Genomic DNA, 22,475 nt, shown 5'->3' with positions numbered 1-22,475 from the left:
CTAATTTTTCCTATTTTTGATTTATTAAGTTTTAAATTTTCAAATTTGATTTCGATATATTAATTTAATAATAATAAAAAATGTTAATCTATCCAATTTCACGACGGCGATATAAGTGCGAAATGCTGCTGCATTGCGTCTGTTAGTCGTGGGGAATCCCCCAAAAATTGAAGAAAATTTGAGAAATTGCGATGGTGTCAGCCAAAGGTAAGGAGAAAGTGAGTGACAGTGGTGGGAAGGGGAAGAGGAAATTGAGCGACGGAGCAGACGATGATAAAACTGGACGGAAAAGGAAGAACCGAAGCGGAGCGTTGAAATTCTTTGATGATGTGTCATACGAGGTCGACATGGATAGCGATGACGGCGATGACGACGACGAGATGTTCGATTTCGGTAATTATTTGTACAAAAGAAAAAAAAAACTATGATCTGTACAATCCTGATTCCTGTCATCCTGTGGCTATGTCTGCGTTCTAATTTTTTTGTGGGTTTTATTTTAGAAGAAGCGAACTAGTTTAGAATTGTTTTTTTGTGTGATTGATTGGATTTTTTTTGGCTTGCGACATTGTGCTCGAGGGTCCGTCATTTTTTTCTGTAATTTGAAATTGTTTTGGGTATTAAGATTTTTAATGATTGAAGCGTGGTTTTTCAATTTTCCGCTGTTCTCTCATGTGGACTTCCTTTTGGGTATATGCCTATGTGCTATTACGCACTTTGACAAGATGGTTTTTGTTTGCAATTTTTCAAATGTGTCCATTCTTGAAGTTGTGAGGAAATTATTTTGCACCTACATTTATTTGACGATTTTCCAAGAGAACTATTTTTCCAGTTAAATTTAGCTTTATATGCATTTAACTTTTGGGAAGCACGCATGAATCTTTGGTGGCTTTCAATAAACTGCTTGAGTCAATTCTCGCCAATTTACCCAGCATGCTTGCATTTTTCTGCCTCCAACTTTTGTCCTTTAAGTTTCTTTTTCCAAATTATAATGTCTGGATATCCAAATCTATCAACTAAACCATATTTGGTAAACTCACTTGCGCTCTTAGGAAGATAGCTAATAGCTGCGTTGGTTCTCTGTATGGGCTTAATTAAAAGACTTGGATGCATGTATATGAAATAAAATCGTGATCAAGATAGTTTTTTCTTGTATCAGTCATTGTTTTTCCTATTCAAAATACGTACTGTTTTGTCTCAATTTGGAACAGATTTTTTTGAAGATGAATTTGCACCAAAGTCAGATAACAAGAATGAACCCGAGAATGTCCAGCCCGTTTCTTTCATTCCTAAAGAGGAGGTGATGAGCGAGGAAGAGTTTGAAAGAATGATGGAAGATCGATATAAACCCGGTGCTGGTTTTGTTACTCATGCAGAAGACACTTACGATCGCAAGAGATTAGAGGGGAACATGTATATGCCATCTACCAAGGATCCAACAATCTGGAAAGTCAAATGCATGGTATATTTTGTAAACTTGTGGGACATGCTAATTCAGCATTTTGAAGTTTGTTTTGTGCCACTTCCTTTTTTCTTCCTTTAAATTTATTGCAAACAAATTTCTCATAGGTCGACCGCGAGAGGTATTCTGCATTCTGTCTTATGCAGAAATATGTGGATTTGAAATGTTTGGGAAATAAGCTGCAGATAATTTCTGCATTTGCACCTGATCATATAAAGGGCTTCATATTTATTGAAGCTGACAAGCAATCTGATATCTATGAGGTGCTCTTCCTACTCTTTCTGCACTCATTTTACTTGAACGTCTTGTTGTTGGCTCAGGGTTGGGATGGAGTAAGTGCTTATCCATTTGTTTATGAAACTATAGGCATGCAAAGGGCTTTGCACCATATATTCAACTAAGTCAGCACCTCTTCCAAACAGTGAAATGTCTCAACTGTTGTCTGTGAGGAACAAGTCTTGTGGAATTTCTAAGGGCATGTGGGCCCGTGTAAAGAGTGGGAAATACAAAGGTGATCTTGCTATGGTACGTATTTGTTCCTGTACTGAAATGGTTAAATGCTCTTGGTTCCTTATCTTGGTGTACATCTTTCCAACATGCTATTGGCAATCCTTGCTATCATTTATCCGAAAATCTTGTGTCACGTTTCAATGACTATTCTAGGTTGTAGCTGTGAATGATTCTCGGAAAAAGGTGACTGCAAAGCTGATTCCAAGAATTGATTTGAAAGCAATGGCTGGAAAATTTGTAAGTTGATTCTTCTACATATTTTTTAAATGTTTACACGACTTTACCCTTTTTATTTCTATTTTTTGAAAGAAATTTTCACTTTCAGGATGATGAATTTAATGTTTTTCAATTTGAAATTTGTTAATTCTTAGGATTAGCCTACATTGAAAGTTTGGAACTATGTTTACCACCTTTTGACTGTTTGCAGGATTTTTGTGAAGATTAAACTTATCTGAATCTGTAGCCTGTTTTTATTCTATCCTTTTTAATCTTCCCTTCAGGAGTTGGTTTTGATGGCTGGATGAAGGCTATATTTTGTGCCTCATCATCTTCTTTTATTTGGTTGAAATAAGCGAGTGATTATTTGATTTTTGAACACGCCTACTCTGTTACATGATCTAAATAACTTGGTTATGTTATGTCAGACATGACATTGAATCTTCATTTCAACTGGCTGCTGCATTACAACTTTGTGTGCTGATAATATGTTGATCACTTTTTTCATTTCTTTCTTTTGGTGGTGGTGGTGGTGGTAGACTATTAGTTGAATTAACTTATTGCCTAGTATGAGTTTTCCGCTTACTATTCATTTTCCTCAGTAAAATTTGTACTAGACCAAGAGATTAGCTACTCCATCCTGCAACCACACAAAGTTGTTCACGTATGATCACATTTTTTTATGATGCTAGTAAAGACATCTGTCATTATTCGCCTTGTATGCATGTGTAGGGTGGAGGCATTCGTGCTAAGAGGACTGCCATTCCGGCACAAAGACTGATCAGCTCTAGTGAACTTGAGTAATTTGGTGTTCAATATCTTATTGCACTGTGTTTACAGTCTAGTCTTTAACATGTTACAAATGCAGGGAGTTCCGCCCTCTTATTCAATATCGCCGGGACCGTGATACTAATGAGATGTTTGAGTTTCTTGATGGGATGATGCTAAAGGATGGTTATTTATACAAAAAAATACCCATGGACTCGTTAAATTATTGGGGTGTAGTTCCTACTGGAGTCGAGCTTTTGAAATTTGAGAGTTCAAAAAAGGATGAATCTACTGATGTACAGTGGCTTTCTCAACTTTTTGGTGAAAAAAAGAAACAGCAAGTTCAAGATGTAAAACAAGACAAAGGGGGTGGGAAATCAAAGGGTCCGTCTAGCTCTGATGGGAAATCCAAGGGTTCTTCTAGCTCTGATGTTGGAACAAGTTTTATGCATGATCTGGTTTTTTTTGGGTGGGTCTCTTGTTGTTATCATGTTTTAGGACTTTTTTATATCTACCTTTTGCGTTTGTGGTTTATTTAAAATCATTTTTACAATCCTGACCCGTGTGCCAGGCGGAGGGATTTTGGTGTTGTCATTGGCTCAGAGAAGGGTGATAGTGTCAAGGTATAAACATTTTACGCTTCATAAAACTATAGCTGGTTGAACTGTTTATATATGTCGATCCACCTTGCCTTTGTTCCTTTCCTTTGTTTCAGGTCATTAAAGAAGGCTCAGAAGGACCATCTGTGATCACCATTAAACAAAGTGACCTGAAAAGAGCATCGTTTGATAAGAAATTATTCACTGTCGTAGACCACCACTCAAACACGGTATCAATTAACGACTGTGTCCGGGTTTTAGAAGGTCCATTAAAGGTCTGGCGTTAAACTTCTTATTAGAAAATTCAATTTTTATATTGTATTTAAGTGTTGAAAGGCTATATGCTTAAGTGCATATTAAATTGTCATTGCAGGATAAACAAGGGATTGTTAAAAAGATATACAAAGGGATATTGTTTTTGTGTGATGAAAGTGAACAGGAGAATGATGGTTATATCTGCATTAAAGGACAGCTATGTGAGAAAGTCAATTCTTCTGGCGTTGCATCAAATGCAAAGGTTTGTCTGTATTCAATCGTAAAAAGCAGGAATTTTAACTTCTTTTCTTGTTTTGACAGAATATTGTTCTCCCTTACTGTCAAAATTTAACTCGGTCTCAGGGTAGTGAACCTGGGTCTTCAAGCTTTATGGATTTACCATCATCACCAAAATCTCCTTTATCTCCTAGCAAATCTTGGCAAGAGAAGGATGATAAATGCAACTGTATGCTTTAATTTCAAAATCTGACGTTGGACTCATTTGAAGCTACAACTGCTTCTTTTAAGCTGTCAAATGTGTTTTTTCAATGTAGTTAAACGCCAGGAAAATGGAATGTTCTCTGTTGGCCAATCATTAAGAATCAGAGTTGGACCTTTAAAGGGTTACCTTTGTCGAGTATTGGCTGTTCGTCGTTCTGATGTCACTGTGAAGCTGGACTCGCAAAAAAAGATTTTAACGGGTATGATGAAACAATATTGATCTTTATCATTATTTTTATTAAAACACCTCTTGTAATGTTGCAGTGAAAAGTGAGCATTTATCTGAGGTTCGCGGAAGAAATCCAGCCATCTCCCAAGGGTAAGGCAGCATTCTGCTTCCAAGTTGAAAACAATTGATGTGATTCTCAATTTTGGTTTGGTTTTCCATAGCATGTGAAAAACTTTTTTGTGCTCTACAGGGAGGACTCGGGGGTTGTAAAACCTTTTGATTTCCTTGAAACACATGATGGTGCAAGTGGTACTGTGCCTTTTATGGTTTAAATAATTTTATTTTGCATCCGCCTTCATGTCTAATTTACAATCTTTTTCACATACTTGTTCCATTGACAAAAACATGTATGATGTTTGAAGGCTGGATGGATGGGGCCACATTGTCAACAGAGGTTAACAATTGGAATTCAGGTGGATCTAATGAAAGGTTGAACTCTTAACTGATGCTCATTATTAATTTTGGTTGAACTTCAATTTTCTGGAATGTTGTTATCATCATGGTGTTGAGAATTTGAACCTGTCTAGTTCTCAAAAACGTTTTTGACTTGAGATTATAATTTGTGAGTGGTCCTTTCTTAAATTATCGAAACTGTAGATTGATTAATTGTAGACAGATGGTTTTATCAACCTTTATCGAATTGTCATGAGAAGATCCCCATTTAACTAATGAAATGGAAGATGTAATACCTATAGCCTATATGGAATTGCTTCTTGTATTGAAAATGACTGAGAGAAAAACTGCCTCCACATTTGCGTTTGGGGTTATTATTGGTTTCCCTTGCTGGCATACGATATGGTGTGCTTATATTTGCAGGTCTTCTTGGTCGTCTTTGCCAACATCAAGCTTCTCGGTTAGTTTTGATTATAGGGTATTCTGTTTTGTTATGGGAAAACATCTATTTGTTCTCGTGCACGAGTAATGTTGATGAACTGAGAAGTATTTGCAGCTTCCAAATGAATCAGGTTCTGTTGATCCTATAGCTGGTGATGCCATGAAAGGTATGTGTGGTGCATCTTCATATCCTAAAAATCGGATACAGTTTAAATTGCTAACTAGAGGTAGTTTATCCGTGAACACTCCATCTGTCCCTTTTGCGGAAAAAAAGTTTACATAGAAGATACACCAGTTTCAATTACATGTTCATTTGGTACATGCCATCCTTGCGGCTCTGGAGCTTTTATAGCCATTTCTTTTTTCAAAAGGATAATCCAATTCTAATTTTATAGAAGCAACAAAAGTTGGGTTAAAAAAAAGTTAATCTGGAATTGCTTCATCCATCAGCTTATATTGCCGAGACTGGTGTTTGGCACTTGTAGTCTTGAGAAGCTGCAGTGGATAGTTAATGTCAGCCTTAATTTATTTGGTTAAACTTTCTTTAAGTAGCTGTTTTTACTTTCCTTCTTGAAGGTTTTGTTTTTAACTGAGGGTAATCTGAATACAATCCTGGTGGAAAATGCATTCATGTTTCTTGTATGAGCCTCTGATTATCATTTCTTTTGGTTAATTTGTCTTGCAATAAAATGTCTTGCAGAAGATTCTGGTTGGCAGATCAAAGCGACTTCAAATCAAAATTCATCATGGGGCGCAGTCTCAGTTGGTGAGAAAACAGTTCCTAATGCTGGGCCAGTTGATGGTTGGGGAACTGGTAGTGGATGGAAGCAAGCTACTACTGCTGTTAGTGGTGGTACTTCTGATAGCTGGGGCAAATCAGTTGAACCACCTCTTGATAACTCTGACGATGCAGAGAAAAACGAATCTTGGGGGAAAGCTGCTGAGAAGTGGAGCACTGCTGGAGATAACTGTGGAATTAAGGTATCTTGGGGCCAATCTGATGTTTCATCAGATCGACAGAGTGGGGGATTGGGCGATACAAGTCGAGAACTTGATAAACCAGAAGCAAGTACCTGGAAGAAAGATAAATTTGCATTGCGGGACTCTGCTGTTGCAGATGAAAGTAAATGGAAAAACCAGGATGATACGAAAAAAGATGGTGTGGGAGGCTGGGGAAAGAGTGGGTCTGCTTGGGGTAAAGGCAGAGATTCTGAACTGGAAGGTCTTTCTGAGAAAAACCAGGAGCTTTCTCAGTGGAATTTGTCAGAAAAATGGAACGATAAGTCTGCTTCTGTTGGAAACAGTGTGCGCATCGGTATTTCTACTGGGGACTGGGTTACTTCGGGCAGTGCTAACACAAGTGACAGTCAAACTAAAAACTGGGATACTAAAATGGTGGGTGGAATTGCTACTGAAAAAGGGCAGGCCGACAGTTGGAATAAACCCAAGCCTGTTGATGTTGATGGTGGATCATCGTGGAAGCAGGATAGTAAATCTTTGTGGGGCAAGCAGGATGGCACATCTTTGTCGAACAAGCATGATGAAGGACCATCGTGGTGCAAGCCAAATGAAGGATCTGCTGGTGGAAATGAATGGAGTAGCTCAAAACGAAATGAGGATAATAAGCCCAGTGGTTGGAACATGCCAAATGTTTCCAAAAATTCTGGCTCATCTGATTGGGGAAAAACGTCCACTGGAAATGTAGATGGCTGGAACAAAGAAAGGAAACCAAATGAAAATGATAAGCCTTCGTGGACCACTGAAAACACTTCCTTTGATGGTCAGTCATCTGATTGGAGCAAAAAAGGCAACAGGGGTTCTTATGAAGTCTCTGAGGAGAATAACCTGGCGTGGACTTCGGTTTCCCAAGACAAAGCAAAAGATGGGCAAGTTGCGCAAGTTGGTTCATGGAAGAGCGAAAAGAATGCTGATGGAGGATCATCTATTGGATGGGGCCAAAGTAATTGGCTGAAAGGTGAAACACCTGATACTGGCGGTAACCAGGGCTCTTCTTGGAGTGGCAAAAGCAATTGGAACTCTGGAAATGGTACTGATAGGAGCAATAATCTAGATGACACAGGCGATGGGGGAAGAGGTGGAAATTGGAGAGGTCGCGGAGGAAGAGGTGATCGTGGTGGTTTCCGCGGTAGAGGTGGATCAGGTCGTGGTGGTTTTGGAGGTAGAGGTGATTCGGATCATGGCGGCTTTGAAAGCAGATGGGGTTCTGACAGGGGTGGCATTGGAGGTAGAGGGAGATCTGACAGAGAGGGAGGATTTTGTGGTCGTGGTGGTTTTAGAGGCAGAGGACGGGGTGATTGGAATAACTCTGGAGGTGATCTGCGTGAGGAAAAGCTCTACAGCTGGAATAGAGGTTCAAACGATGATTCCGAGGGATGGAAAAGTAGTGGAAGCAGGGGTAGTCGGAACTGGGGAGATAAGGAAAGCAATCAGGGAACAAATTTGAATCCATCAACCCAATGGAATAAACCATCTGATAACTCTGAAATGGATACTTGGCAATCGAAGGAATCTAACAAAGGTGGAGGACAATCTGGCTCATGGGGCAAAGCTGTATCAGCTTCTTGGGAAACTGCCTCACAAAATGAGCCCTCAAGATGGAGCAAAGCGGAACCTAGTAACGAAAATAAAACTAAAGGATGTACCAAGGACAGAGAAACATCAGATTCATGGGGTAAAGACGAAGCTGGCTCCAGGGAAACCGCCCAAGATAATGCTAGCTCATTTGGAAACTGGAATCGGCCAAAAGCTAGTGATGGAGGGCAGACTAACGATTCTGATCAGAACAAAGGGCCATCTGATTCTTGGGGCAAAGCTGCAGGTAGTAGCTCTTGGGCTGACGGAAGTAGCAAAGGAGGCTGGTCATGACGCCTAGAGGTAACTTCAGATACCATGCATCTGTCTTTTGTACTTTTTAAGGGCTTGGGTTATAATGTGTCATCTTCTGTACATCTGAATATGATGACCAATGTGATTCCATTGTGATTAGTAACATATTTAGCATGGTGGTGGTATACATGTGTGAGAAAGACAACATGCAAAATATGCCGGCATGCTAAGAGATGAAAGTTCATGCAGTTCAACTGGAATTAATGCACCTTACTACACTTGTGTCTTTCAACTTTACATCCATTGAGGTGCAGTTTCTTAATATTATGGTTTACTTAATAACTCTAATCCTCCTGTTCTCAAACATTTTTCTCACCTTGTGGGGGAACTTAAGCATATCCCAAAATCGATTGAGTTATTTGGGTAAAATGGTCTTAGATGGGTGCATGTTGTGTTTAAGGTGTAAATTCAGAAACACCCAGTTTGAAAAATTACAAACTCCTGACTCTTAGAAATTTTTAGTATGCCCTTGCAATGCTATGACCTTAGATACGCATGTGTGAGCGAGGATATATAAATATCATTGCTGGTTTTTCAACTCTACAACTGTTTTTTCTGTCTGTAATTTGCTATTACCCGTATCTAGATTCATAGTCTTATATTTCCAACCTTCGAAATCATTCTATTTTGCTGCAGGTAAAGATGGCCAAGCTTACAAACTGTTTATTTTGGTATTTGAAAATTTGATAGGCTCGTAAATATTCGTGGATGTTGGATTTTTGATGATTTTGAAATACTTGCCTATCATAACTCTGTTGTTGATGGTGGATCATCCCATTTGTGCATTTGGCTTTTTTCTGGTTTCTACATAATGCTATTCTGCATAGGCATCAACTCATGACTGGTGTTACTTTGCTAACGTGCTCCTTAGCGTTAGTTCTTCTATGCTTTAATTATTGTTCTGTTAAATAAATCTTAGAATTTATCGGTTTATTGTGCAACCTGAATCATATTTAAAGTTAATCGAAAAAATGGATGGATTAAGTAGTCTTTAAAACATGTTCTTGAGAATTTAGACAATGGGTGGACTTCAACCTGTTGGACAAAATTTTTATAGACATTTTGGAAGTATTTTGCATCAGTGCTCTTTTTTAATGTCAAATGAGTTACCATTTTAGGGAACATCCATGAAGTATCTTTACACATGATCTGCATAACATGCACACTCACTTAAACTAGTAGCTGGTGAATGCAACTCAATCTTGGATAAGAATATTAAATATAAGCGGAGCCTTTGCCATTTCCATTCATCATCTATTTTTGAATCTTGTCTATTATTTCTTCAATACCTATGCTAATAGCAACAAGATAGAGTAATAATGAGGGTGGTTGGCACTGCATATCATAATCAAAATGATTAGAAGTGACAAAAACATCATGGTGGTTGGAGAAGATTGTGTAGATGTTGTGCCGCTCCCGAATATCATTCCTAAGAAGTCGCCGTCTCCGGCGGACCCGCTATCGCTATCGTCGCCGCCACCGTATGACATGCTAACGCTGTTATCCCTGCATTATAATAATAATCACGATGGTGGAAAATTTCAATTTGTTCAAAACGTCCATGCAAACGACAACGGGGTAGACCTATATTAGAAAGTTACATATTTGGATCGAATGAATTGTTTTTCTTTTCCCCTGAACAACTTTCAAATATTTAATTTAGATAGTAAACCCATGTTAGCCTACTTTTATTTGATCCCATTCATGAAAGAAATAGAAATGCTATTCGACTTGATATTTCAAATTTATAGATGAATCATATATCGATCAAATTATTTTATATTACATTTGGATCGATGGATTTCAATTGTATTCAACTGTGATTGTTTTTTTTTTTAGAAAATCAAGACCATGAATTTCAAATTCACATTTTTCATGATTATATGGTGTTTCAAATCAAGTCAGTTGAAATTTATTATATTTTGTATAATTAATAATATATAAATAAATAAAATATGAATTTAAAATTTGATTTATCGTTTCATCGTTACTGTTAAAACTATAAATGGATTTCAAATCCAATGCAAAGTGTTTAAAAACATGTCGTGGTCGATCTATTATTAACAAAACTATTCACATCGGTTAAAGATTCTTTTCAAACTCCACTTTGGGTATAAAGTCCAATGGGCCCAACAGGTATGCATCATGTAGTGGGCCCATATTACCGATTTACAATTATAGGGACCACATTTATCGTGACCCACTTAAAAAATGCTAGAATCGCTTTGTTTCTCGAGTATTTTTACAATTTAAAATAAAATATTATTGAAGTGTGTGTGTGTGTTTGTGTATGTGTGTTTGGGAACAAATTGGAGTTAAAATGATTTATACATACCTGGGGCCGCCAAGAACACCGGCGCTCAAAGTGAGTTGGTCGACGAAGACAGCCGCCCGAGGCTCGACGCTAGATGCCTTGGCATATTGGATGCTCCGGCCGGCACCGGACGGCACAAAAAATGCCCCATTTACCAATATGTCCCCTTCTGTTCTCCAATTCCATTCACTCCATACATTCTCGTCCGTTTCCACACGTTTTGTCACCTATATAAATATATATCATGATGAAATGAAACTTGCAATAATAAATAAATAAATAATTAATTAATTATACTCACGCACACAAACAATATTTTGACGGACAATTATTTGATTATTCGGTCTAATTTGTTCATATGCAAATGGCGTGATGGCTACCAAGAAATACTTTAGATCCATTTAGTTTATTATCATGCTAATAGAAAAAACAAGGATATCACAATCCTAAGAATTCAACTTTTCCAACCATGCCACTTCCCAAGTCAATAAAATATTATTAACTAAGAAAAGTAATAATTTATTAATTCTATGGTTATCATAAAAAGGCATTGAGAGCCTTTATATATCATATATATATATACATATAGTTTTATATATTGCATACTTACTGTGTCCATCAATGAGGTGTCATTCATCTATTAGATGTGATGAAATATAATCAGTTTGTACATCCAATAAATGAATATTATCTCATAGGTGGACACGGAACGTGAACGTATCTATGATACGAAAAAAGTTGGGAAAATTACCTCCTTAGCATTAGGGTCAACCGGGGCAGTGTACCTATTGCCTTGACTATTAATGGTGGGATTAGCGCTCCCACCAATTGCATACATTTCCCATTGTGTAAAATCATTGTTGACAACATGTACGTACCCTCTCCTACACCTTGGCATCCTTTGCACCAGCCCCTCTCCAAAATGATTAAACGCGATCGTTACCTGCCGCATCGAAGCGCTGACGATCATGATACGAACTAACTCAAAATCGCTAAAAAATAAGAGTAACCATTCGTCATGCCTGCATTCCAGAGTCCGGCAAGTACCTATCGTCGTGTCCCAACAACATAACCTTGTCGTGGTGTGAGAAATAGCTGTTAGAAATGGTGATGGCCGTGGACGCCATGATAGCATCGATCAATCCATCGGTGCAGTGTGACAGGGCACAGTGGTCTATCCATATGTTTCTTGATGAGAAAATCGATATCCCGTCTCCGTCGGATCGACCACGGTGACCTACATGAGTCGGAGTGGACCGTATGTTGGTGTTCCCTGATGGTTTGCAGTTGTAGACATGCACATTATGGATGATCACGTTGCTTATGTATTGCAAAGTGATGCATCCGTTCCCGGTTATTTGGACGTTGGCGCCACGACCATCGATGGTTTTGTAGCTATTGACTATGAGCTCGTGCTTGAGCTTGATGAGCATGCTGGATTGAAAGATGATCCATAGGGGTTCATCTTGGATGACCGCGTGACGGAGGGTTCCGGGGACAGGGTTCGCTGTGTCATGGTCAGATGAGTCGGTTACGAGATAAAAGCGGCCGCCTTTTCCTCCCTGTGCCGCTTGGCCGAAGCCGATGGCACAATCGGCTAAGTGTTGGCGGTTGGCTTCCCAATTGGGGTCGCAGCGCCAACAGTCGTCGATAGGGTTTCCGGTCAGACATTCGGGTGGGTTTGTTAGTAGCATTTGCCTTCTTGATATTGAGTCATTGAGTTTCCTGTAGAAAGGCCGCAAGAATTGAGTGAAAATATCAACTCTTCCATGATTCTAAGAACACAAATCTTTATCTGTAGGAGACGGTCAACCCTACCGATATTCACAATAAAAAGAAATAATCTTAACATAAAAAATAATAATTTTTCATGGATGACCAAAATAAGAGATCCGTCTCACACAAATTTTTGTATATATAAAATTATTAACAAAAATTTGTGTGAAACGTCTCACGGATCGTATTTTGTGTGTGTATATATATATATATATATATATATATATATATATATATATATATATATATATATTATTGGTCACTCTCATTGATTGCCGATCGCCACAAGTTTGTGTGACTTTGGTGTTTGCTAGGCCTTACTATTTCCCACCAAGTCACATGGGAAAAATTATATAGACTTGAAAATGAAGGCAAAGAAAGAAACTTAAGAAAATAAAAAAAGGATGACATATACTTTATTATATACTAGTGCACCGACGCACGCGTTGCGTGCTTGTATAATATTTTTTTATAATTCATTTGATTCATATTAATGAGGATCATAATATAACTATAAGAAATAGTGAGGGACTAAACTGTAATTTTGATACATAAATTAACAATAAATGAAAAAAATAAATATAAAAAACATGATCCTCAATGGGAATTGAACATTTAACCTAAACCATTAAGACACAAAAGACTCTAACAGATGAACTACATATAACTTACATAATAAAATTTTAACCTTTTTATTAATATATATAATTAATAAAACAGACCATGACACCAAAGTTAGTTACTATAAGTGCCTCACCCTTAATAGATAGTAATAGATTATTTGACGAGAGATGAGTCCCATGGGAGAAACTGGATATATATAATATAATATGATATAAAATCATCCAATAATCGCTTATTTTGTGAATTGACGACAAGAAAGCAATAAAAATGAAGGAGGGAATTCAATTAGAGGCATCAGAAAATGGACCCTACATGGTATTTTCATGTGTTTTCTGCAGGAAGTGGATAAAATGACAACCGAAACAGAATAACGCACACAAAAAAAAAAGCTTGGAAATGGAATCTATATGTCAAATTTGCGAGTACCCAGCTGCAAGTTCGCATTACATTTCTTGAAATGCTATTCAGCACCAACAAATCAAGAAACAATGTTCAAAACTCAATGTAAACTGATAGAAACAACACATGGTAGGGGAAGTCTTTAACAAAAGAACAAAACAGATAAAACCTCAGCAAAACCAAGTTGCATTTAGCCTAAATTTTAAAGAATCTCGAGCATTTTGTCCTAACAGTGCTTTCCCATATCATAAACTTCCCAAATAACCAAAACAAGATAGAAAATGTAGCACTACACTCTTTTCTTGAGATATCCCAACTTTTCTATTACCACACAACAAAATCCCCAAAATGGTGAAAACAACAAGACAGAATCTTGATCAAACTCTTCTTGCAAAAATGTGTTCAACATGTAGGAACTAAATAACTTTTACCTTTGCACTTGTTGAACCACAGCCTCAGGGTTTGGGTGCTGATGTGGGACGGTGAGATTCCAGAAATCAGAAGCTGCAGCAGAAGACGAAATGTAAATGAAGAGGCAAACCAAAAGAATGCTGTTTTGGGGAAGCATTCTTTGAAGAAAGAAGGGAAAGAAAGACAATGTGGGTGGTGAAGACTATATGGTTTGCTATTGTAGAAATTGTTTTGATCTGTTTCTGTAAAGGATACACCAAAGAAAGGAAGAGATTTCTTTCTTGGCTATTGAATGGGGGATTTGGGATATCTAACCATTACAAGAAATTGTCTATTATATAGTAATCATTCTGTTAATTTGGGATTGAGTGGAAGGATGTGTGTGTGGTCTTGTTTTTCTTGAAAGCTTTTGGGTTTTTGCAAGATGAAAAAAGGGGAGGGACTCTGTTCAGAGTTGGAGGGGTGACTGTTATGGGGACTTGGGAGCGGTGTGTGTGTGTTTTGTGGGTATTTGGTGTGAACATGTTCTGTTTATGGCTGCGCTTTTCTTTGTAACAGATTCCTACCTTGCTAGCCATATATATACACATATATGTATATTATTTAAAAAAATATCTGTAACATTATATATATATAGTATTGAAATTATAGTATTGAAATGATATTGAAATTATATAATATATTACAATTATATATACATATATATATATATATATATATATATATTTACAAAATTCAAGTTATGTACCATATCTTGAATCTTTTAATATTCATGTGGAGATAAACTTGAAATATAAAAAATTTTGACATAAAAAATATTAAATTATGAATTGAGGTGAGTCGAAAATTCATCTCACAAAATTGAGGAGAGACGATTTTTTTCCACAAATTATCATAAGAAGTTTTTTGTCCAAATCTTTTTTTGAAAAAAAAAAAAGCATCACGCAGAGATAGCCATACCTTTCAAAATCTAGTGTAGCGTGCTGACTTTCTTTGCCTATTGGCGTCAATCGTCATGGTGAAATTAAAAAGAAGATACTAATTTTAATTGTTTTTAATTCTATAAATATAGCTCTTTTTTTTTTTTGTTTTACAAAAAGAGTAGATATCTTATGAGACGATTTTACATATCTTTGTTTATGAGACATGTCAATAATTCTCATATTTATAATAAAAAGTAATATTTTTGGCATAAAAAGTAATATTTTTCATGGTGACCAAATAAAATACGTCTCATAAATTGACTTATAAAACCATCTCACGTGAGTTTTTGTAAAAAAAAAAAATATATTGAACACTTAGTTAGTTGCTATATATAGTAAATTTAAATTTTTATAAAAATTATATTTTAAAATATAAATTGTTAAAATTAAGTATGGATTTATTTCAAAAGCTTGCATCTCAAGTAGGCCAGCATTGTGTATTTGATGTTGGGATCCCATTTAGACTTTTAAATTAATGATCAATGCATGAAATTGGAAGTTTTTTTTTTTGTTCTATTGATTTTTTTAATGTGTGTAAAAAGACAAATAAATCTATATATTTGGGACGAATGAAAATAATAATAGTAGGTCTCTTGTGAGACGGTCTCACAAATCTTTATCTGTGAGATGAGTCAACCCTACCGATATTCGCAATAAAAAGTAATACTCTTAGCATAAAAAATAATATTTTTTCATCAATAACCCAAATAAGAGATCTGTCTCACAAAATACGACCCCTGACACCGTCTCACACAAGTTTTTGCAAAATAATAAATATTTTCTTACATAATTATGTTAAGGGGATGGATAATATCACATGTTCCATACCAGAGAAAGTCCCGACAATTTAGAAATGACTATCCATGATAATTTTTTTAAACAATTTTATTTATTGAAAATTCGCGATTACATTTTTTGTAATATAAATCATTATTATCGAAAAAAATAAACACATTCTTTTTTTAAAAAAATTGTTTTTGAAACAATTAGCCACCAAGGTATGTATACAACTCAAAATTTGTTTACTAAAATTGGATTATTTTGGCGAAAGATATATTTGTCATGAATCCTCAGTCGGTGAAAAAGGCTAATTGATAACTTGAATATGACAATTAGATTAAATATCTTTATGTATTATTTATGTTCAATGCGTATATACACGCATATATATTGGGTGCAATAATTACTTTTGGAGATAGAATAATTGAAATTGATTTTTGAGTTGATGTACATTTTAGAAAATTAGAATTACATTATTATTATCAACTATAAATTTTGATAAAATAATAAACATTTGATTCTATAATATATATATATATATATATATATATATATATATATGTATACATACAAACATATATATATACATACATACATATATATATGTATATGTATATATATATATATATATATATATATATATATCTACGTGTATTTTAGTTTAAAGTAATGCTTTATGTTTATGTGTGTGTGTGTGTATATATATATATATCTACGTGTATTTTAGTTTAAAGTAATGCTTTATGTTTATGTGTGTGTGTGTATGTACATTGCCTCGAGACTATGAAAAAAAAGGTTTTTTAAAATGGAAATTTTAAAAAGTAAATCTTTTACTTTAACCCCCAAAGAAAGAAAGTATCGATGTTGGGGCTCACAAACAAAGATACCAAAGACGAAGTATCAAATAATGGATAAGTATATATAATATTTTTTTTGAACCAAAGTATATATAATATGAGTGGGTCTCATGTGAGACCGTCTCACGGATAATAATCTGTGAGACGGGTCAACCCTACCCATATTCACAATATAAAGTAATACTCTTAGCATAAAAAGTAATACTTTTTTATTGGTGACCCAAATAAGAGATCTGTCTCATAAATATGACCCGTGAGACCGTCTCACACAAATTTTTGCCATATAATATTAGTGACTATGATGTCATATATATTTGTCTGTGAGATAAGTCAATATTGTTCATATTTACAATAATAAGTAACAATTTTGGCATAAAAGTAAAAAAAAATTATTATTGACCAAAATATGATATATGTCTCAAAAAATTGACTCATGAAATCGTCGTAATTTTTTTTTATGGTATAATATAACTTCATTCACATTCTCAAGGATTTTATTTCATACATATATATTAGACAACAATTTGTGTGAGACGGTCTCACGGGTCGTATTTTGTGATACAGATCTCTTATTTGGTTCATCTGTAAAAAAATATTATTTTTTATGATAAGAGTATTACTTTTTATTGTTAATATTGGTACTGTTAACCCGTCTCATAGATAAAGATTCGTGAGTCCGTTTCACAAGAGACCTGCTTTATATGTTAAAAAAACATGAGACATATAAAATGAACATATCGTAAAATTATGTGATTATACATTAAAAAAAATCGTCAAACGATGATAACTTAATATATTCGAAGGACATATTAACTGAAATTTAAATTTGGAAAAATTATATATAAAATTTGAATAGGTATTTTATGAGACGGATAAACACGATCCATAAAAATAATATTTTTGACATAACAAATAATAATTTTTTACAAGTAAATTAATAAAATATTCGTCTCACGATATTTACTCAGTTTCATGCGATAAAATTTTGTGAACGACCCTACCTATTGTTGTTGATTGAGGATAAAGTATATAGTCTAGGATACATTTTTTATACCAATTTGAATAGGACAAGAGAAGTATTAAATTGTATGTTTAAATATTTGGAAAGGGATTAATATATTTACGTGTGGGCCAGATAATGTTTGGTTTGTCAAGGCCTTCATATGCGAACTAATGTACAATTTTGCTGCTTTCAAGTTATTAATTTCGTGGTGAGATCGAGCTTTGGTTCTAATGGTCTCATTTTGTTTATTCTTTGTAGTGACTCGGGTTCGAGTCCTCCCACCCTCTAGAATACAATTTCAAAAAAAATAAAAAAATTTGTGGCTTATATATAACATATATTTACATCTATAATTTTATTTGACAATCGGAGTAATATAATGTATTGGCTCTTCTTCTACAATTAAGGTATCGTATATGTCGTGTGTTTAAATATTAATTTTTTTTTAATGAATTTTATAATAATTATTATTATTACTAATATTATTATTTCTTACTATGTAAAACTAACTCTAAAAATTAGGAAGATGGAAAAAATCATAAGTAGACTCGCAGAAATTGAAGTTGAAATTCTAACTCGGAACAAGTGTACATGATTTCCGTGATCATCGTCACTAGACCATCATTTCATGGATGACGACGAAGAAACATGGTACCGGGACGTTAAAGTGCAAGATTGGGTAAAATTGATATATACCTAAAAAAAATCGATTATTCATAGAGATATTGATGATTTGGTTCAAGATTTGAATACTTAATGAATTTTATGGAATGGAATCGTTGATTAAATCTGCCGGTTGTAATAGCGTGTATATATATATGATTCAAAACTTGTGTAATATACGATGATCTCTTGGCCTATTGAAGAGCGAGGTTCCAACAAGGAAACTTGTGTTTGTATGCAACGATATGATTTCCAAGATCGTCGTCTCTATATTGACAATACTCATGCAATATTAGAGAATTTATATTGAGATTGGAATTAGAGAAAGTCAGAGCAATTAAAGTATTATTTTTCATATAATATAGTCAATTTACTAAAACGAAGACATGCTCAATCAGACAATTTTCTCTACACGTGCACTATCCAGTTATATTTCTTCACTAATTTTCCTGGAGGTTCCCTTGCTATATAGATACCATCTTCTTTCGCTACCCAATAACATAACTGACTTTCACATATAAATTTTTTGCTAGGTGTATCGAAAGCCTTAAAAGATACATCTTTATAGCCATAGTAGAGACGACAAAAGAATAATGTTCCAAAACCCCAACTTTCGCAAAAGTCAAAACTATAACTTCTGTTAAATGGAATAGTATGATTTCCCAGATCATCATCTCCAGATTGACAACGCACATGCAACGTCGGAGAATTTACATCAAGATTATTCGCGATATAAACGGTCATTTTGGAAGTAAGAAAACATGCATGGTTGTTGTCTAGGGTAAAAAAAACGAGGAGAAGCGGTAGAATGTATTTGATATTTGGTGAATTCATACTTTGGATGATTTAGCTTTGCTGCTTTAGGTTAATGGCCACATTCCTAAAGGTTTTGAAATTCAATTTATAGAGTGTGATTGTTTGATAATGTGATTTATTTAGGAATATATTGTTTGCTGATCCCATGAAGATATTGTTACTGTACACATTTTTGGAAGTAGATCGATCAATTAATTACCATGCATAGGAATAAATAAATTTTTATGCATTATATATTTTGACTTATCCATAGTGGATCTTAGGTATACAATAGATTTATTCTATTACACACACACACACATAAGTTGTCCATACCATATCTATTTATGTGTCTAACTCATACTGTATATTCGTGAGTATGATTGATGAACATCATATCAAAGGTAGTATATACCGTTTTAATAAAAATTCAATTATTCTATTATATCTTAGAAATTTTTTTCATAATTTATTTAGTTTGTTTATAACAAACAAAGTTTACCGCTGCGATTTTTTCATAATTTTATAATTATTCGATTTATTTAGTTTGGTAGTCAGAAACCACACAATCTTTCGCAATGGGTAAGACAACTCTTTGAAAACAACAACTTGTTTCATGATTTGTTTTCATGAAAATGTTCATTATTTCATGAAGAGTCGTGTCGGTTCTGAATCAAAATTTCGTTTATATATATATATGTCATCATTAGTTCAAAAAAGGTATTCAGATTCTGATTTTATTTAGTCATCACAAATACAGAATATCTCCATTGTATCCTGAAAGAAATTTTTTTTATATTCCTGTGACTAAAGCGAAAGGAGTAAACATTTCTTAAAAGAAAGCGTTGTAAACGTGCCTTGGACTTCATTTATTTAGATTCAAAATATTCTGTCAACATTATATACACACACATAAATGATTATTGGAAAAAGCTCAATTATTCCAAATTTATAGACCCAAATATCTCTAACCCTATTTTCATGAAGAATTATATATATATATATATATATATATATATATATATATATATATATATATATATATATAAACACCGATGACGTGCCACTCACTTATTACATGTGATGAAACATAGAAAAATTGTATAAGCAAGTTTGGAATTTAAAAAGTCACATCAATTAAAGTACCATCTTCTCATATAAATAGTTGATTTATTATGATCATACAATCTAACAATTTTTTTACGCATGTATAACCCAGTCATACTTTTTCACTAATTTTGTTGGAGGTTCTTTTGCTACATAGATACCATCTTCCTTCGCAACCCAATAACATAGGTGACCTTCGCATATAAACTCTTTGACCCGTGAATCGAAAGCGTTAAAAGATACTTCTTTTCTACCATAATAGAGATGACAAAAGAATATCGTGCCAGTACTCCAACTTTCACAGAATTCAAAACTATAACTTCTGTTAAATGGAAGAGTATGATTTCCTAGATCATCGTCTCCAGATTGACAGCGGAGATGCAATGTTGGAGAATTGAAATCAAGGTTATTTGCGATGTAAACGGCAATTTTGCTGTTAAGAAAACATGCAAGGTTGATGTCGAGGTTCAAAAGAAGAAAGAATATTGGTAAAATGTATTTGATTTTTAGTGAACCCATGCTCGCTTTACATGGTTCAATCCCTTTGAAGTGCAATTTATATAGTCAGATTAATTCGTTAATTATTGCACGATTCCACAAAATTATAGATTTGGATATTGGAAATTAAAGAGGTTGTAGTAATTAAAATACAATTTACATACATCTATCGATCGTAATCAGAATCAATATTTGAATGCTAACGAAATTTCATATGAAAATATAATCATAATTGGAAATATATTTAAGTTTTATTATTTTTTATGAATTGACCTTATAAATTGAATTCAACGTTGAATATTAAATTCATATTGGCCAGATTATATTAGTACAATTAACATTTGTGTTAATTAATGATTTTATAGAATATTATATATAGTTTTGATACTCTGAATATTCACTATAAGTACTTACGAAATATCATTATGAACATCCAATAGATTGAGTCACATCAGTCGGTGATGTGTCCATATACGACGGATATTCATCATATCAAAACTAGCTATGTATGTATTGTCTAATTATCAATTGTTGAGTTTCCGAAGTAAACAAATAATCAAAATTATCTTAATATGGTCGGAATATATTAACAAAATATGATTTTTAATAATGGAACCAGTTATTAAATGTCCATTGAAATCATGGTCAACATAATTCATTCATGAGTTGTGTGTATCTTTTTTATTATATTATTCAAATCTTTTGACAGAAAGTTATGAACTAAAGTAATACAAAAATTAACAAATACTTATATTAATTTTTTTAGTTAAAAGAGGAAGATGATTCGAACCTCAATCTATAAACAAAAGTTATTTTTACTAATAATTTTGTATAAATTATTCGTAAATTTTAAGTGTCCTCAAATTTTATAAAGTATAATTTATCTAAAAATATATATTATCAATTCACACACATTTATATTATATATTCCAAATCAATTAATTTCTATTAAAAAATTGTTGTTTTAATACACATATATATTGTATACATACTCACAGGTCGTATTTTGTGAGACATATATCTTATTTAAATCATCCATGAAAATTAATACTTTTTATGCTAAGAGTATTATTTTTATTGTGAATCTCGGTAGAGTCGACTTGTCTCATAGGAAGCTTCGTGAAACCATCTCACAATAGACTTACTCTATTTTATAAGTTGTCCATACCATATCTATTTATGAGTCTAACTCATATTATTTCGTGAGTATGATTGATGAACATGATATCAAATTTAATGTATACAATTTTAATAAAAATTCAATAATTCTATTTTATATATATATATATATATATATATATATATATATATATATATATATATATATGTTACTTATTGGATGTAATGAAACATAGAAAAATTGTCTATCCAATAGGTGAATAGCACATCATCGATGCTCACATAAGTACGCACGATAAGTGTGTGTGTATATATATATATATGTATATATATAGTTTTGATTACTTATTTAGTTATTTCATGATTCCACCAAAATTATTTAAGCAGGGTTGAGAATTTAAAAAGTCACATCAATTAAAGTACCATCTTATCATATGATAGTTGATTTATTACTATCGTACAATCTAACAATTTTTTTACCCATGTATAATCCAGTCATACTTTTTCACTAATTTTACCGGAGGTTCTTTTGCTACATAGATACCGTCTTCCCTCGCAATCCAATAGCATAGGTGAGCTTCGCATATAAGCTCTTTGTCCGCTGAAGAGAAAGCGTTAAAAGACGCATCTTTTCTACCATAATAGAGATGACAAAAGAATATCGTGCCAGTGCCCCAACTTTCACAGAATTCAAAACTATAACTTCTGTTAAATGGAATAGTATGATTTCCTAGATCATCGTCTCCAGATTGACAACGGACATGCAATGTTGGAGAATTTACATGAAGGTTATTTACGATGTAAACGGAAATTTTGCTGGTAAGAAAACATGCAAGGTTGTTGTCAAGGTTCAAAAGAAGAAGAAATA

The 22,475-nt window shown here is 33.9% G+C and overlaps 2 protein-coding genes across 5 annotated transcripts; one reads left to right on the top strand and one right to left on the bottom strand.

Annotated features, from left to right (window-relative positions):
- Positions 1-110: 110 nt before the first annotated feature.
- Positions 111-9,414, top strand: LOC140804355 (uncharacterized). Of its 4 annotated transcripts, none has more exons than XM_073160320.1 (19): positions 111-393; positions 1,209-1,459; positions 1,567-1,722; positions 1,826-1,984; positions 2,123-2,206; positions 2,918-2,985; positions 3,054-3,422; positions 3,525-3,576; positions 3,669-3,827; positions 3,926-4,069; positions 4,171-4,273; positions 4,362-4,508; positions 4,573-4,627; positions 4,728-4,786; positions 4,900-4,966; positions 5,354-5,390; positions 5,487-5,538; positions 6,072-8,266; positions 9,397-9,414. In XM_073160320.1, the coding sequence occupies exons 1-18, from the start codon at positions 192-194 to the stop codon at positions 8,255-8,257; spliced, it is 4,350 nt and encodes a 1,449-aa protein (XP_073016421.1). In that variant the 5' UTR covers positions 111-191; the 3' UTR covers positions 8,258-8,266; positions 9,397-9,414. The 4 variants fall into 4 exon arrangements, with proteins under 4 accessions (XP_073016421.1, XP_073016422.1, XP_073016419.1 ...); XM_073160321.1 differs by lacking the exon at positions 9,397-9,414 and adding an exon at positions 9,106-9,121; XM_073160318.1 differs by lacking the exon at positions 9,397-9,414 and adding an exon at positions 8,915-9,095.
- Positions 9,415-9,474: 60 nt separating this feature from the next.
- Positions 9,475-14,356, bottom strand: LOC140804357 (probable pectate lyase 12). Its single transcript, XM_073160322.1, has 5 exons — positions 13,823-14,356; positions 11,615-12,317; positions 11,344-11,535; positions 10,614-10,819; positions 9,475-9,784 (listed from the first exon to the last, which is right to left on the bottom strand). The coding sequence occupies exons 1-5, from the start codon at positions 13,957-13,959 to the stop codon at positions 9,568-9,570; spliced, it is 1,455 nt and encodes a 484-aa protein (XP_073016423.1). The 5' UTR covers positions 13,960-14,356; the 3' UTR covers positions 9,475-9,567.
- Positions 14,357-22,475: the final 8,119 nt, after the last annotated feature.

This window comes from Primulina eburnea, chromosome 11 (assembly GCF_022965805.1).
Source record: "Primulina eburnea isolate SZY01 chromosome 11, ASM2296580v1, whole genome shotgun sequence".
Lineage (NCBI taxonomy): Eukaryota > Viridiplantae > Streptophyta > Magnoliopsida > Lamiales > Gesneriaceae > Primulina > Primulina eburnea.
Note: the sequence above shows the minus strand (reverse complement) of the source record. Positions and strands in the feature narration are given on the sequence as shown.

Excerpts from the sequence above, each read along its gene's own strand:
- LOC140804355 (XM_073160320.1), top strand. The coding sequence starts at position 192 with ATGGTGTCAGCCAAAGGTAAGGAGAAAGTGAGTGACAGTGGTGGGAAG. Across the intron at positions 4,274-4,361 it reads GAAGGATGATAAATGCAACT|TTAAACGCCAGGAAAATGGA; the intron begins GTATGCTTTAAT and ends TTTTCAATGTAG. Across the intron at positions 4,967-5,353 it reads TCAGGTGGATCTAATGAAAG|GTCTTCTTGGTCGTCTTTGC; the intron begins GTTGAACTCTTA and ends TTATATTTGCAG.
- LOC140804357 (XM_073160322.1), bottom strand. The coding sequence starts at position 13,959 with ATGCTTCCCCAAAACAGCATTCTTTTGGTTTGCCTCTTCATTTACATT. Across the intron at positions 12,318-13,822 it reads GTGGTTCAACAAGTGCAAAG|GAAACTCAATGACTCAATAT; the intron begins GTAAAAGTTATT and ends GCCTTTCTACAG. Across the intron at positions 9,785-10,613 it reads GGTGTTCTTGGCGGCCCCAG|GGATAACAGCGTTAGCATGT; the intron begins GTATGTATAAAT and ends ATTATAATGCAG.